General features: G+C 47.5%; 1 protein-coding gene across 1 annotated transcript in view; it reads right to left on the reverse strand.

The window, feature by feature from the left end:
- satb1b (SATB homeobox 1b) overlaps nt 1-17,332 on the reverse strand; it is a 73,099-nt gene that overhangs the window by 41,420 nt on the left and 14,347 nt on the right. The window contains 5 exon segments of the mRNA XM_061717479.1: nt 956-1,033; nt 2,523-2,634; nt 8,600-8,648; nt 13,508-13,634; nt 15,049-15,225. Of these exon segments, the coding sequence (XP_061573463.1) occupies nt 956-1,033; nt 2,523-2,634; nt 8,600-8,648; nt 13,508-13,634; nt 15,049-15,225 (543 nt within the window).

The following is a 17,332-nucleotide window of genomic DNA, read 5'->3' on the forward strand; positions in this document are numbered from 1 at the left end:
GACTAAGACTCAAGAAAGTACTAACTGAAGAGTAAAAGAGGCCTGGATGGTGTCACTATGTTGTTAAATGTCTGTCACGAGGAAAAGCACGCACGTGTGCAGACGTATGTGCAACCTGAGACCAGGAACGGTGTCGGGCTTGAGTCCGGAAGACGGCACCATCACTAACCAAACCAACCAGGCTCCAGTGATCAGGCAGGTGTAGTTAGCACCCCGAGTGGAACCCACATGGCTGCAGGAACCCGCTCAGCCAGACTGCAGAGCTGCTTTGTGCAGCTTTAAACTGAGATCTAGTGTTGGGAATAACTGCGTTAAAAACAGCAGCGTTACAAACAGCAGCGCTTAAAACGCCGTTATTTTTTCCACGTAACAGGTAATCTAGCTAATTACTATTTCAAATGTTACAATACCGTTACTGACAGTGAAATGTGGCGCGTTACTATACACTGACATGATATCTAATTGATGTCATCCGACCTGACTCAGTCTGAGTGACTCAGGTCAGGTGAGTCTGAGTGAGTCATGTTTGAAATAGTAATTAGTTAGATTACCCGTTACTGGGAAAAAATAACGGCATTAGTAACGCTGCTATTTTTAAGGCCGTTACTCCCAAAACTGCTGAGATGTAACTTTATGGCGACGAAAACCTGGTTCATGCAAAGCTAATTATCTAATCATAACATAACGTGTAAAACTGACTCGGCTTTAAGAGAAGATGCTGGATTCTGAGGCTACAGACAGCCTGCAGCGGTCGCAGGTTTGAGTCCCGGCCTGCCGCCCCCTTCCTGTCTAAACTCTGACTAAAGGCCACTAGAGCCACAAAAATCTTTAAAAACAAAAAAGAAAAGAAAAGCGGAGGTCTACGCGCTGCTGCCGTGGTTACGTCTGCACACATGTGGATGCCCGAGCGCGTGCACGTGCTAGCGGTTGTGTGTGTGCCCATGCAGCAACATACCTAGTGCATTGGCACGGGGACTCTCGCGGAGGACGCACGTCCCCAGGTAGCCCTCCAGCTGGGAGGGTTGGCGCATGCCTGCGCAGCCACGTGCACACAGACACACACAGATGCACAGCACACACAGCGTGGAGTTGTGAGGAGAGAAAGACAGGGTTAGGGTTTTCCAGGGACCGCCTCTCCCACTCCCGCCACACAGAAGCACAACATCAGCATCAGCATCAGCATCGGCCGACCCGAGAGAAGACGAGTGAGAGATAACGTGTAGAAGTGTACAGCAGGTCTCAAGTAACTAATGTTCCCGTTCGCTGTCGTCACTTTAACAGAAAAAAAAAGGGGATCAGATAAGATACGATCACAACATGCTATTTGCATGAAGGCTGTGAAAACATTTCTGCGTGGTATCTCGTCTCCCATCACTGTGAGCAACAGAACACCGGCAAAGAAAACAGATCCACAGATTGCTAAAACTAATATCTGAACATGTCTTACAACACAACGCTACTCTGCGTAATCTAAAAACAGAAGAATACATTAGAAGTGCATCTCCCGGCCGGGTGCTGGTGTTACACTGTATAACCCAATGGGGAACCTTTAGGGCCTTCTACGCCTTCAGAGAAGGCCTAAAAAAATAAGAAATAATAATAAATGTAATAATAATAAAGTATTCAATAAAAAAACATATATATATTTTTTTATTTCTATCTCATTTAATTTAATACAATATATTTAACAGATTTTTTCTCATCTATGTTCTAAAATTAAGTTTACTGTCAAGTTCATGTCCTGAAAACCTGTTATCCAATCAGAATGGTCTGTCTCTATTAAGGCCCGGTTAGCTGCTCATTCATTGGTTAGGACTTCACGAATCCCGGGGAAGGCAAAGCTACTGTATGTGTTTTGGTGTGGAGAGTGACGGGCAAATCGACCAATCACAGTTTGATTTCAAGTGGGCGGGAATAAAACAAAAGATGGTAGGCCTTCATGAAGTCTGAACATCAAATCTCTGCAGTGGTGAGAGCGGCTGAGAGACGGAGTTAAATTGCCGAAAACGAGAGTGACGTTGTGTACTGTTGCTTTTTTCCGCAATGATTTCTTTTCCCAGTTGAAGGCCCAGCATTAGTGCTCACAGTTCGCCACTGGTATAACCCCATTTCCTGGAGGGTCAAAGGGGATTTCTCTTAAGATCGGTGGAGGGAGGATAAAAAAAGGGAAGTGAATCCAATACGAGGCGGTGGCCAGTTAGAGCCGTCGAGGAAAACTGCAGCGTTGGACAAACACCCACTGGCCAGAGGCCTCCGTCCGGCTGGGGAACTGGCCTCGGTTAGAGATAAACGCTGCACGGGTTCAACTGCATGCAGTAATCTCAAATTATTAGATAACCAGATAAAAATGTATTTCTGCTGCATGCGACAGCAGGAAGACAAAGAGGCGCTTGGTGAGGGGACATATTGTAACGATGACTGGTGTGAAAGTGTAAGTGTGTGTGTGTGTGTGTGTGTGTGTGTGTGTGCGCAGAGAGACAAAAGCGTGAGCGCCATACTTTGCACCCCTCCGTTTTGCTTACCCATCATATCTTTTGTCTTCTTGAAATGTTTATACCAGCGCCCAAATTCCTGACACTTTGCCGCCGACACATTTGCATAGTAAGTGCTGTTCACAATGGAGGAAATCATACTCTGAAAGAGAGAGATGGATTGAGAGAGAGGAGAGAGACTTTAGATTCTCATTGTGGGAAATACAGACGCAATATTGCAGCCTGTGAAACATGCAGTGACACTGTAACTTGTCAAAACAAATAAAACAAAAATGAAAGAAACGGAAAAAAATGGCCAACTGAAAGCATATGCATGCAGAAATTTGGGATCTATTCTTGTAAAATTATATTATCTGTTCTCCTTATCAGATGCCACTGAGTTTGACTGGTTGTGTTCCCGGGGGGGGCGGGGAGGGGGGGGCGCAGCATCCGCCGCGTTTTACACCGGCTGACACGGAGAGCAAGCGGGAAGAAGAGATATTTACCTTCAAAAGAAGCTTACTGAGCATCAGCAGCTGTGGAGTTGAGTAATGCGAGCAGATAAGCTTCTTTTATTTTCCAGCTCTTTATTTATGCAATCTGTTGGAGACAACTACTTCAAGCGGACGGGGGGCCACGCCGAGCATGTTGCCGTGCCCCCGGCTCCGCCTATACCGTCAGCGCTCTGCCCTCCCAACATTTACTTCAACACGGCTCCTTCACCCCCCACCACCCCCACCCAGTTTCATTAAAATCAATGTTTTAACACCTTTCCAGCCTCCAGGTGAACGCAGAGGCTGGTGGAGGAGAAATTGTTTTTGATTGTTATAAATATTCAAAAGAACCAAACCATCTGTTTTCAAATCATAGGTCTCCCATCTTTATCATGTTCTATAATATATGCGCTCGGAGGATGGCGGGGGAACCTTCTGGCAGCGAGCAAGGCAGCACGAGGAGTTTCATGCTCCTCGGCGAGGAGTTTCAGGCTTCGGCTGCTCGGCACAAAAGGAGACATGAGGGTGACAGCTTGGAGAGGTCATCGGAGAGGTCAGTCCAACTCTGACCCCCTGACCCCCCCGGTGAAGATGTTTGCTCGGCGTGATGACGCCGCTAAGCCTGCAGGAACTTTAGCAGAGGCCCGTGTGCAGGAAATCCTCAGGGGAGGATCAGAAACGGTTCATAACAGCAGATAACCTGCCTCCCCAAGTCCTGCTGGAATAGAGGGAATGTGCATGACGTCACAGATGCAACTTCACAGCGGGTTACGCGCACTGAGTGGCAGAAAGACTTAGTGGCTGCGTAAACTTTCAGTTTGAGCAACTGGAAAACATCTAAAATGGGAAAGAGCTGTTGTGCGATCAACTGTACTCATAGATTTAGCAAGACATCAGAGTTATCGTTTTACAGACTGCCGAAAAATAAGCTTAAGAGAGACAAATGGATCGCTGCAATTCGCAGAAACAACTGGATTCCAGGCACCGAAATGTGGATTTGCGGTTCCCGTTTTGTATCAGGTAATGTTGGATTTTTGGGTAGCTAACGTTAAACGGTCAAATTATAAAGTTCGGTGCCTCATTACTTTAATTTCTGCAACAAATCCTGCCTTGAAGTAGGACCAAGCGTCAAGACTTTTGTATGCCTTCAAGCTTTGCTTCGTGTATTTCCCCGGCGTAGAAATTAAGTACATATAAATATCAGGAAACTCGATTCGTGGCCAAATATTAATGTCCATGGACCACTGGTTCTTGGGGTAACTGTACGGGTCACTGTCAAGACCAACTGCCTTTAATTTAAGCCGATAATCGGCTGTTATCCCGTCTTCTCCACTAGTTGCAGCCATTTTTGCCACTCCAGTGGGAAAGTGACGTCAATGCATACCCTCTAAAACAACAATAAATGTAAATACTTTCGCTGATCTTTACGGCAGAAACGACGGTCGACACAAACCCAACGAGCTCCGACCGGCACTTGTCGCTTCCCTTCACACGTTCAGCTGCGTATCTTTGAGGGAATTAGAGAGCTGAGAGTCACGCTGGTGACTGCAGCTGGGTGTGAATCTGTGCCAACAATGCTGCGGTGCATCGTCTCGTCATGATGAACAACATGGGGGGGGGGGTCTGCAGTTGGACTCGCACAGTATAACAAAGTGGCCTTTTATAGACATATTGAAAAGCCTTCATTCAATAAAAAACCAGGATGGAGTTCAGGTTGGGGTTAGGAAGTCAGAATTAGCTCATTAATGGGTCATACATCTGCGCATGAGGCGCTTCCTTCTTTTGGATCTAAGTAATATTCTTGTTAAAAGGAGAATTAACTGCTCCTTCAACCTTCGCTGCTCTTAAAAGGCCGATTGGTTCCCACTCATCGAGATGGGATGTACAGAAGTCGGAGCAGAGTTACTACTTCTCTTCCTGATTTATGACTTTGGAGGAGAAAAAGTGGATATTCGGGACGATAATACGCAGATTTGGCAGCGGAGCCGACATTCCACTTCAACCTGGCGGCGGCAGCCAACTCCCAACCCCAGGATCCATCGAAAAAGCATATATTTAACCGGAGACAACCTCTCCTTCAAAATCAGGCGCATAATGAACTCCTCTCCTCCAGCCTGCCATGTTTTATTTACAGTATATCTGGGCTACGGCGGCTCCAGGCAACAAACGGGAGGCCTGCGGATCCTCCTCGCTCCCTTCTCCGCCGCCGCCATCTTTGACACAGATGTTCTAATAAACGCTCCTCATTAATCAGCCCTCTCCCTCAATACATCACTCTACCTCTCACAGGGGGCCACCGCCCGCATGTGTGGGGGAAACAACACACACACATACACACACACACCTATTTCCCCACAGCTCCACCACACACACACACACATGCATGCACACTAAGTGAAATCAAGCAGATAACCAGAGCCTCTGCTTCCACCGAGGTACCAGCAGGAGGGTTGTGTTGGGGTTTGTCAACAGGTAGTGTGCATATGTGTGCACGTATGTGTGTGTGTGCCCCGAGTCCCGGTGTGTGCCAGAGCGCTTGTGCGCATGAGCCGGTGTGTGGATCCTTTAAGTGATAGCCATCTGCAGCACAGAGAGCTTATCAGCAAGACCAGGAAGTGGCACTGGGCTGCTATCGGTCCCCAACATCTACTCCACTCCCCAACATGGGAGACAGGAAGAGCGGGGGAGTGTGTGTGTGAGTGAGAGCAAGTGTGTGTGTGTGTGTGTGTGAGCAAGTGTGTGTGAGGGGGAGAGAATAGCAGAGCAGCAGGCAGGTACTGCAGGCACCCAGCTGCCAGTTTTAGACCGTGATACACACACCGAGTGCAACCCCCGCAGACACACACACACACACACAGACACACACACACACACACACACAGACACACACACACACAGACACACACACACACAGACACACACACACACACACACACACACACACACACACACACACACACAGACACAGACACAGACACACACACACACACACACACACACACACACACACACACACACACACACACACAGACACACACACACACACACACACACACACACACACACACACACACAGACACACAGACACACACACACACACACACACACACACACACACACACACACACACACACACACACACACAGACACAGACACAGACACAGACACACACACACACACACACACACACACACACACACACACACACACACACACACACACACACAGACACACACACACACACACACACACACACACACACACACACACACACACACACACACACACACACACACACACACACACACACACACACACTAGCCCAGCCTTATGTCTCGAATCAGCTGGTGGAAAAAAAGCATATCATCCCTGCAACACAGTTTCTTGTCTCTGCTGAGCACCTAGCTGAGCTCGACTGGGATGACCCCCCCCACCCCCTCCCCTGAACCTCCCCCAGCCTTCGTTTTAACGCACACCCACGTGCACGGACCCACTGGCACCCAGGTTGCGCTAGTGGCAGCCGGCGGTGGTGTAGACCTGCAAAGATGGCATTTTGATGAGTGTTTGCCGCTACACAACGCAGCAGCTGGTGCATCACAGGGCCGCCCGGCGCTAGCGAGCGAACGGGGGGGGGGGTTGGGAAAGTGGGGGAAACGAGCCGGGTGGAAAGGTGGTTGTCGTTTGTTGCCATAGTTTCTGTGAACAGGGGCCAGAGGCTGCAGGATCAGGACAGGTAACGCGTGGTGGAGGATTCTCCGAGCCTTTGGTTTTCCCCGGAGCAGCCAAGCGCCTTCCACCCTCACGACTTCGTAGGCCGATCGCACAAAAGCACCACTCCCCGCTACAAAGGAATGAAACTAAATGTTTGACAAGGCACCGGACAAAAGAAGCATTTGAGAAAATCACCCCTCCCACCGCCCTCCCGTCTCCTCAGAGGCCCGTTCAGAGGCCGACTCTCTTCCTCTCATCCGTTAACCTCCACTTTCAGTCCAGGATTATGCAGCAGAATATCAAGGAAACACTAATCCTGAAAAAGTGCTAATCTCCCGCCCCCCACCCCCCTTGCTTCGCCCCTCTCTTTACTTTTGGGGGGACCTTACAGGCGGGGCCAGAGCCGTGACGTCACTGCTCTGGGAGCATGGGGTCCATCTACTCAAGACGGCCCTGGACCGGGTTTGGGAGGAGGATCTGATCTGAGGATGATCTGCACGGCACCATCACCGAGAACCTCTTCGGATGCTCAGGCAACGGCAGCAAAGCTCCCACGTTACATTTATTTCGCTACCCCAAACCAACGCGGGGCCGGCTGCAGCGTTTCAGCGTTTATGATAATTCAGCTGCTCGTTTGAGTACGGGAAGGAGAGGCGGACTCGGCTCGAGGTATTTTCAGAAGCACCTTTCATCTTCGGTGAAAAGGCTAAAATAACCCGGGTTTAATTTGAGGCGAGTCTGCGTCTCACCGCTGCAAACACGCGCCGGAGACAGACTGAGGCTGCTTTGTGCGTTAAGTCCTGGGAGCCGGCGTTCGCTCTCCTCTGAGCCGTCTTCACATATGGACCGTAAACAGGGTGATTACCAGACCGGGCTGGGCTCCGCCTGAACGCCACCCAGGGACTCTTTACATCATCAGTGCACCGCTCATGCCCAGCTAAACACAAACACACACACACACACACACAAACACACACACACACACACACACACACACACACACACACATGCTGGGAGCAGCCACTCGCTCACACTAGTACACACAAACGGCACAAACGCTGGTCTCCAGGTGACCATACGGCGGCCTGGGAGGGGAGCTGGCTTCACTCACACACACACACAAACACACACACACATGCATCATGTACATTGACATCAGACACTCGAGCAAACACACATCTCCAAGTGTAACTCTCGCACACGCGCGTTATTGGCGGCGGTGAGAGATATACGGCCTGCTCATTCCTCTCAGTCCAGAGCTGCCTCCATGATATACGCGCCGCGCCGCCTCTTAATACAATGGTGCTTTCTGCTGAACCCCCCAGCCGACAACAACAACGCAGAATGCAACACCTAACACGCCAATGCACAATTCTCCAGCAGCCCTGCGCCATGAAACGCTGAGAACAAACTCAAAAAATCGACAACGAGGAGGAAAAAAAAAAAAAAACAATCCGGATCGTTCTGGGTCTGGTCCAATGTTTATCTAACAATAACCATATGTTCAATAACACCTCTGCTTTTTGGCTGCCACTGTATGCACGTCTGTGCGTGTGTGTGTGTGTGTATGTGTGTGTGTGTTGTAGGCGGTGGAAGAAAAGAAAAAAAATGCAGCAAACAAATGACAATAGGCATTGATTCGGATATTCTATGCCGATTTTGTTTCCCACTTGATCAAACTCAGGGCATCTGATAAGTGACGGATAAAAGGCGGAGGTGATGGAGACTGGTGTGTTTGTTTTGTCGTGTGGTATGGAAGCAGGGAGAAGGGGTTGAGATTATTTCCCTTTTTCTGTATTCTGTTGTTTGTTTTTTTTTTGTTTTAATAAGCAGTTTGGGCTTCAGCACCTGTGATAAAGGACATTCTTTAGCCAGAGAGCTCTGATTCATGTCTTTGAGTAACTCCTTGAGGGCGTTTCTTACTGTAGAGTGGCTCCATTGCTCGGGCGGCAGGTCCTCCAGCTTAGGACAACTGCGAAGAGAAGGGGGAGACACACAGGGGTGGGGGGGGGGGGGACAAAGAGGACAAGGATGGAGATCATGAACAGACAAAAAAGAAAAAGAAAAAGACAGAGCTAATATTTTTAGTGATATTTTCAAACATGGCATCAGAAATTGTTGATACACACAAAAGAAAAGAAAGGAATGACTTTCTGGGATTAGTTTTTTTTCTCTTTTTTAATGCTTGTGTGGGAAGGTTTTTGACATTTAAGAAAAAGCGTTTATGTGCAAAGATGGAAACATCCTTCCACAGCGAAACCTAACCTCGTGATTGGCTGGAGCGGACGGGCCTCATTAGAGAACATTTACAAAGTGCTAAACTGGAAAAAATATTCAGGAGACCTCTCTTTATTTCTCCTCTGATAAATGACCCCCCTCCTTCGCTTTCTACTCGTAGCTACAGCCTCTCGTCTCCCCTCAAATGGGATTCACGCTCATTTTAATGTAAACTCGCAGCTTCTGGAGGCCAGACATTACAAACCAATAAAACTTTTGGTGTTTGATCCCGCTACAGAATAAATGTTATTGATTGATCTCAATTGCAAGCTTCTGATCGGGGATCTCATCAGCGACAACCCAATAACCGTGACAGCGGACGTCCGGGCCGACGCTTCAAAAGGCTGAATAAAAGCTCAACTGTTCTGGGACGATGCTCCGGCCCCGCGTCCTTTTCTGTCCACGTGACGGTTCAGCTGTCTCGCTTAAATGGGACTGGTGCTTTTTATTCGCATTCAAATGCGTGTTTAAAACCAATTTCTAAGGACGGTAAAACTTCCTGCCACGACTCAACGCAGTAGGATAGAAACTGCTAAATGTGTCCTATGATAATTTGGTTTATTAAAACTATTTTAACTGCTGTCTTGGTTGTTTCAGTTGGTAAATTTACTGTTTAAACCATCGATGAAACGTGAAAAAATACCAAAGCCTCTAACTACAGCTCCTGAAATTGCTTAATCTTTCTGATCAACACCTAAAATGTATTGATGCCCAATATTTACTTACGATAAATAAATCGAACCCAGTAAAAAGCTACGATAAATTAATGATCATTAGTGAAACTGTTTGCTGATGGGCCTTTAAAACGGTGTGATCGGACCCTCAGGACCCGGCGCGGCCCGTTGTCTGCCTGACTGGAAATGAGCGTCAACGGCGGAGCTAACGTCCCAGTCTGGGGATTTTCACATCCAGCAAGGATTCAGAGACGAGAAGAAGAGACGACGTGTCTGATATCTCACCTGAACCGTCGTCATCGCAGTGAAGCGGCTTTAAAACAACACGAAGCAGCGGCGGGCAGCGCCAAGGCCAACAACCACAACAACGTGTTGGGATCAATCTTCCCGTGAAAACTGGAAAAGCTATTTTAAGGAACAGCAGAAGTGCTAAAGCCGTAAACGCCGCTGGAAACTCTTTTTGTGAATAATGTGCTTTTTCTTTTACATGTCTTCACCTTTATTGTAGTTCCAAAAAAAACTACTTCAACTCCACATATAAACCTCTCGTCACAACAGCTAAATATACCCAGTTCTTTGGTATTTATTAAATCCTTGAATAGGATTTTTGGTATTTACACATAAACCAATCTTAGTTCTGAAACCTGATAGTTTAGGGAGAATTTGATTAACTGAAATCATAAGTAACGTTAAGTATCGTTTGCTGTAGTATGTGTGCGTCTGTGTGAGATTTATTTATTTATCTAATTTTAGTCCTCAAGTTTAAAGGTTTGTTGAATCTGATATTCTGTGCTGCACACACACACACACACACACACACACACACACACACACACACACACACACACACACACACACACACACACACACACACACACACACACACACACACACACACACACACACACACACACACACACACACACACACACACACACACACACACACACACAGTGTGTAATCAGAGTAGATCTTTATTTCAACCACTTGTGTTTCCAGAGGTTGTTTATAGATTAGAAATTATTGTGACTTCTTCCTCACAGGAAAAAACAAAGGATCCTTTTCAGAGCCGTGACTCTTGGTCGCTCGTATGTTTCGGCCAAACTTACTAAAATATTAGTTTCCATGTCTGCATCTTTTATTCTCCTCAGGCTGCACATGAACCCATCAGTTATCCACACCGGCCAAGCAGCTTTCTATCATCAGTTACTGGTTTGGGCTTAGATCTGCAGTCTGCTGCATCACTAGCAAAATCCCACGGAGGCTTTTCTGGATCAAACTTGTTAATAACTAATCAGTAATCAATGGTACTGTTGGTTAAAACGCTTCTTTGAGCTTTATCAAAAAGGTCATTGGTTGGGAAGCGGTTATTGTTGTGTTTGCAGTGCTAGTCCGGCCCTGGCTGGGACAGTGAACCCCCGTCAGACGGAGGAGGAGAGTGAAAGACCAGGGAGAAGCAGAGCCGAGCACTCGGGGCCCCGGCTCTCTCGTCTCTCCTGCTGCAAGCGTCCCTCCAAGACAGACAGATTTCATTTGGCGCATCAAGCAGATGCATCTGGAGATTGCTCTGTCTCTCTCTCTCCGTCTGCCTTCCTCTCCTCCCTCTCTCCCTCTTTCTCTCTCTCCTGATTGTTCTGATTAGTTAATTACTTTATACAACACATCTGCTGGATTGATGCATGAATTATACATCAGCTGCATGTGGCGACTATTATTTCGTGTTACTTCTACCTTCCTGGCTTGTTGTGCTCGGCGAAACAATTTAAGGTCTTACTGGGTAGATTTCTGCAGCAGGCTGGGTGGGGGGCGGGGGGACGGAGTACATCCGATATAATAGCAATACTGACAATATGCAGCAAAATCACAATGTATTCATGTCTCCAATAAAGCCGGCGTTGCCTTTTTGCTGCTTGCCAGAGTTATGGGCTGCAGACAGCTGGCTCTACCTGGAAAACCAGAAACACATTTGGATGAGGTGAGAGCGAGGAGCAACCGAACCGAGCTTCGGTGATTGCACCAGTTCCGGATTAACACTTGACATGTGCAAAGCATGTGTTGTGGGTTTCGCATGGCACTTATCGCTGAATTACTTGTGCGTACGAGGGGAGAGGCTGTGCAGCACGGCGAGTCCACGAGTGTGTGAGATATTGTTAGTGCATCTGACCATAAATCTGTCGTTGGGGTGTGTGTGTGGGAAACGTTACGAGCGGGGAGATAACAGGAGAAGGGAACAGACAAGGATGCGTGCGACGGTCGAGGCCAACATCTGCCGAGGAGAAAAACCCCAGCGCCTGACACATGCACACACTCCAGCAGCACGGCAACAATGGATCCTCCCGAAACACCTTCAACAGCTCGAGCAGCCAGAGAGAAACCTCCGGGGGGGAACGGAGCCGAACAAGACGAGTGAAACCGGTGCGAGACAGGGAGAGAGAGAAAAGGGAGAAGCGTGGGGAAGCGGAGGAGGGCGGCTATCTGTGAATTCGGAGGCTGGCAAGCCGGAAATAAACACAACCTTCTGTGTTCACGCTGGTGGACGTGTTCACATCAGGCGGTGGGGAGTGGGGGGGCGGCAGGAGAGGGCAGAGAGGAGAGCAGGAACAGCTCTCCGGAGGGTTACAGAACACTGGGTTAGTTAGTGTGCATCTGGCACCGGCACCAGTCAGCCGGGCTGGGGGGCCTTCGTGTCTACCAAAAACACTGATGAGCCCGTTTGTGTCTGGGTCTAGAAGTGTGTATAAACACACCGAAGCCTCACACCTACAGGGAGGTAGCAGCTAGCAGCTAGCAGCGTGCAACATCCCTAGGTGTGGTGTAGAGCAGTGATTCCCAACTGGTGGGTCGGGACCCAGAAGTGGGTCATAAGACCTGTTTTCAGTCAGATACTGGTAAAGTACATCATTTTCAGCATTTTTTTCCATGTATTTGCAGGAAAACCCCACCTGAGTCTGTTAAAAGTGGCTGTTTCCTGTTTGAAGCTTGATTAATGACTGAATAACTTCATTCCTACTGTATTTGTGCATTTAATTAGTGGATGCTCAGCTAAAGCCATATATTTTGGGGAATATTTTTCAGTTGCACTTCTTTATTTTACCTTTGTACGTGAAAACGTGGTTATTTCTCTACAATCTGAGGCTTAAGCTACACTACCTTTTCAATGAATTTGAGAACCAGAAAATCGTCTTTGATTTGGGTCCCGGCTTGTGATGAAGGAGGGATGGAGTGTCTGATATTTATTGTTATTTTATTCTTTTTATTTCCTGTTTAAATGTTTACTCCAACACATATACAAATGGCAAATAAACTTTAACTTTATTTTTACATTTACTGACACTGTTCATGTGAAAGTCGGTTTTATTTATTAACTTATTTCAGCTGAACCACTAAATCTTTGAGGGTTATTACATGTGAGTTTATATCATTTACTGAATTTAAAGCGGCCACAGGAGTTTAAATCCACCGGATCACGTATGCCCTTGCAGACTAAATCGTTGGCAACGTTGCAAGGAAGGTTTGGCTATCCCTGCCCCGATCTCTTAATGGTTAAACTGGGAGATAGAGCGGCCTCTGTGTCGCGCTGGCATCGCCTGCTGAGGAAGTTTTCATTATTCAAATGGGTTTTTCCCTTTTTCCTGGGAGCGGTCAGTCAGTCCTGGCTGAGGGTGAGAACGCCACTCTCCGTATCAAACGGGGCAGATTGGCACCTGCCTCTGGCTAAAGCGTACGTGCTGTAATCAGGGATTAAAGGGACTTTGGGATCTTTGCATTCAGGAGGAACTCGTGTGCTTTGATCGTTTAAAACAAAACTTTGTGGATGATTTATGATTCTGAGTCGTGCATATTTATGTAACCACACGGGGAGCCAAAGCAAGTTTCTTACCTGTGCAGCTGGATCTTAAGCGTGACCACGTGGTAGACGTCCTGCAGCATGTCGGCCACTGTGGCGTCTGGCGCATCCGTCACATACGACAGGGGGACGGGGTTCCACTTGCCCACCTGAATCATTCCTGCGGGGACAAGGCGCCGTTTACATTCAGACGTGGGTGAACGTGGACGCGCTCGGCGGCGGCAGCAGATGTGGACACACGAGACAACCGAGCATCCGAGCCCGCTGTCGCGGCATAATTTAGAGCGGCGACACATGCACGGTGCGAACGACACCATGTGTAGGCACCCTGGAAGCATCTTGGTGCCATAAACGCTCTCCGCTTCTCTTGATTCGTTACTGAAAAATCACAGCAACCCAGCGACGATTTCCCCCGACACCGTCTCCAAACCCGGCGCCAGCCCACACGGCGAGATGTGACAAGGAGGGCTGCCTACGGGAGAGGTGGGCTGGGATGAGCGGCACGTCTGCGTGAGTGTGAGTGTGATGGACAAGCTATAATAAAAGACAGGGGAGAGAGCCGCCTTCAAATAGCCAAGCTCGGCCTGCAGTGCAATTAGCAGACACTTCCCTGCACCGGCCTCTCACACCTGCACCGCATCGTTGAAGTTGCTGTCGTCAACGAAAATTATGACTAAATATCGTCGTCAACGAACCTTTATCACCTGAGGAAAACGAGACGAGATGCAACGAATATGCTGGTCATGTGACGATAACGATAATTAAATATATAATGCAATATCGTAGATGAATAAAAACGAGACTAAAATGTAGATTACAAAATGAAAACTATGCTAAAATGTGTCTTCATTTTCGTTGACCAAAACGGGACGAAATGTTCTAACAAAGATTCTTAATCTCCATGTTTTCAGTAGTTTTGTCTGGTTTAGAGTTAGAGGCTGATGCCGTTAACGCAGAGCCCATCCAAAGAATAAACCATCTTTGGATACACTTTCCTGCATAGACGTGGAAAATAAAAAAAAGCGAATGTGTCGTCGAAAAAGAAAAAGACGCGGAGAAATGCGGAAAAATAAATATGTTGTAAAGTCAAATTAGAGCGTCTTCCAAATCTGGAATGAATGTATTCTTGAGTCTATAAGGTAACAATAATATAATAATAAGCTAACCTTGTTTCAATTGTAAAATGGGTTTCGTTAAATACGATCTTTGACTAAAACTAGACTAAAATGGACAATTATGACTAAAATAAGACTAAAATGCTCAAACTGAAACTTGACACGACTAAAGGAGAATGAACGTGACTAAAACTAATACAAACTAAAATGATAGCTTGACCCAAAGACTAGACTAAAACTAAAATGGAAACAGGCTGCACTAGTGCACATAAATACATTAAGAGTGCGAGCAGAATACGAGCGGTGCGTGTGAGTAGGTGACGGAGAGCGGCGGTACGAGTGTGCGTGACCCCCGGGAGGCTGGAGCATCTCCCGTCAGGGATCAGTGTCAGGATGCGTTACGGGAGCTTCAGATCTGCCGGCGGGGGGTTAAGTGGGCCGGGTGAGAGTGGGCGGTACCTTTGGCCTGCGCCGCCGAGCTGTGGGAGTATCCCAGAGATAGCAGCGCCATCTCGATGAGCTGGTTGAAGAGCATGTCCTTCCGCACCAGGACGAACTCGGCGTGCTCCTCCTTGCTGTCGAAGTCCATGGGGTTCTCGTAGTGCTCCACCACGCAGAACACCGGCAGCATGTTGCCTGGCGACACAGACACAGGTTCAGACAGAGTTTCTCCACCTGCAAGCCTTCACTATTCTCTTCACAGGGGGACGAGACGTTTAGGTACGGCGAGTGTCTGGGGATTATCAGTGACTGACAACCACTGCTGGGTGGAAGAAATAAACCAACATATTTCATCTTCATGGGAAAGTTTCCACATAAAAAATTCACCTTTCGGTGCCAATCTCTCACGTCAAATTGATGACTCGGCGTTTGTCTGTTTAGAAGTTTGCACAGAGCTTTAAAAGGTGATGCAACATTGCAGAGTGTGTGTTTCTGCACACATTGCAGACCGAATCACAAGCTTTAAATCGGTACGAACAAACACGAAAAGCATCCACAGAAATCCCTCAACTCATCGCTCCCCTTTCTGGCACAATGCGCTCTTTATATTCACTCCCCAAGGTTCCTGCGATCACGTTTGCCGACGTCGCCGCCTGCCAACCCGAAATCATCTTCCCATGATGCAGAGCTTTCTACCCAGAGCCACCTCTGCTCCCTGAGGTTTACAAGTCTGTGTCAACAGTGGCTCCGCTGTTAGGTGGAGTGAACAATCCCCGTCCACAGACAGGGTTCCACTGTGCAAATATCAACCAATATGCCACTTTTTGTTAAAATAACATTACTGTAATTTCAGAGCTGGAAGAAAAAAAGGGCAAATTTGATAGTTTGAAGTTACAGTGTGAACTGGAGGTTATAAAAAGAAAATAAAAAAAAAGACAGTCGTCTCTTTAGAGCTGCCCTGTTGCCCTACTTCCTGGCGGCCCGTGCCATCACCCACGTCTGCGTGTTAGTTATCCCAGCAGGAAAATAGAAAGACAATTATTCCCAAACTAATATTTTCCAGTCTCAGGGATTCCAGAAGATGCGCACAGCTCGGGCAAAACAATCAATAAGCCGACAAATGCAAAGGAATGTGCTGAAAGAGCTGCTTTTCTCCTCCCCTGATTTTAATAGATAAAGATCTAACAATAAAGACTGCTGTGTAGGTTCATTTGGGGGATCAATACTGGCTTTGTTTGCAGGGAACCCAGAGAGCGCTGCGGTAAATATTGTTTCGGGCTGGGACACAATGCCCAGTGTGGGTCCTCTGCGAAGCCTCAGCGGCCGACTGTCGGCCCCGCCGGCCCGTCCGCCCCTCGGCTGCTTCACCCTCTGCTAACCTGCAAAACTGGAGGGCTGGAGAGGCGGAGGAGGAGGAGGGGGGGGGGGGCTTGGAGGACCGAGTGTGGTGGGAGGCCAAGAGAAGCACAGATGATGAAGTGACACATTAGGCCCTCTCTGCTGGAGCGCAACACGCAGATAAAAAAGTAGCAAATAAGAGGAATGGCCCATCGGAGGGCACTCACACAGCCGCATTCCTGGAGTTCCTGCATCCCCGTTGGCCACAAAGAAGCCTCACAAACCGACTAACTGTTGAGCTTTGGCAGCCGAGCGCGGCGACAACTCCAAAAAAGTCAAGTTCTAAACCTCATTTCCACTTAAAACCATAAAAACAAGCATAAAATGATACAAATATTGGATGCTTTTTTTTTTTTATTTTCTTCTTCACAAGACAACACCACTTATATTAAAAAGCTATGTCATAATCTCTAAGTAAAGACTCCCTTTAAGCAGCAACGGCTCTTTAATACACTGCAACTTTCCCCTGACAAACAAATGTCAGAGCCGCGGAGAGGAGCAGTGACACCGCTGTGCAGCGCGACACATAACTCTCACACTGCTCCTCTATTAGCTTTTGTCTGGGCAAATAAGTGTGAGTGTGTGTGTGAGAGTGTGTGTGTGAGTGCACAGAGGACTAAAGAAGCATTGTAAAAAGGTTTAAGAGTTTTGGAGAGCACACAGGGGTGGTGGTGGGTGGAAACCGACGTGGATGTGTGCACGTTGGGATGGGGGATGATTTAAACGGCATTTAAATTGCTTCCACCTAATTTACATGGATTCATTTTCTCTTTTACGCTCAACAAATGCAGCTAGTTTTTTTTGTTTTTTAAGTAAAATGAGCCTTTTTAGTAGTATTGCTTCTTTTGCATTCAGACTGCAAAATGCATCATTGTTTTTAAAATCAATTAATCTGCAGAATTTC

Source organism: Cololabis saira, chromosome 3, assembly GCF_033807715.1.
Source record: "Cololabis saira isolate AMF1-May2022 chromosome 3, fColSai1.1, whole genome shotgun sequence".
NCBI lineage: Eukaryota > Metazoa > Chordata > Actinopteri > Beloniformes > Belonidae > Cololabis > Cololabis saira.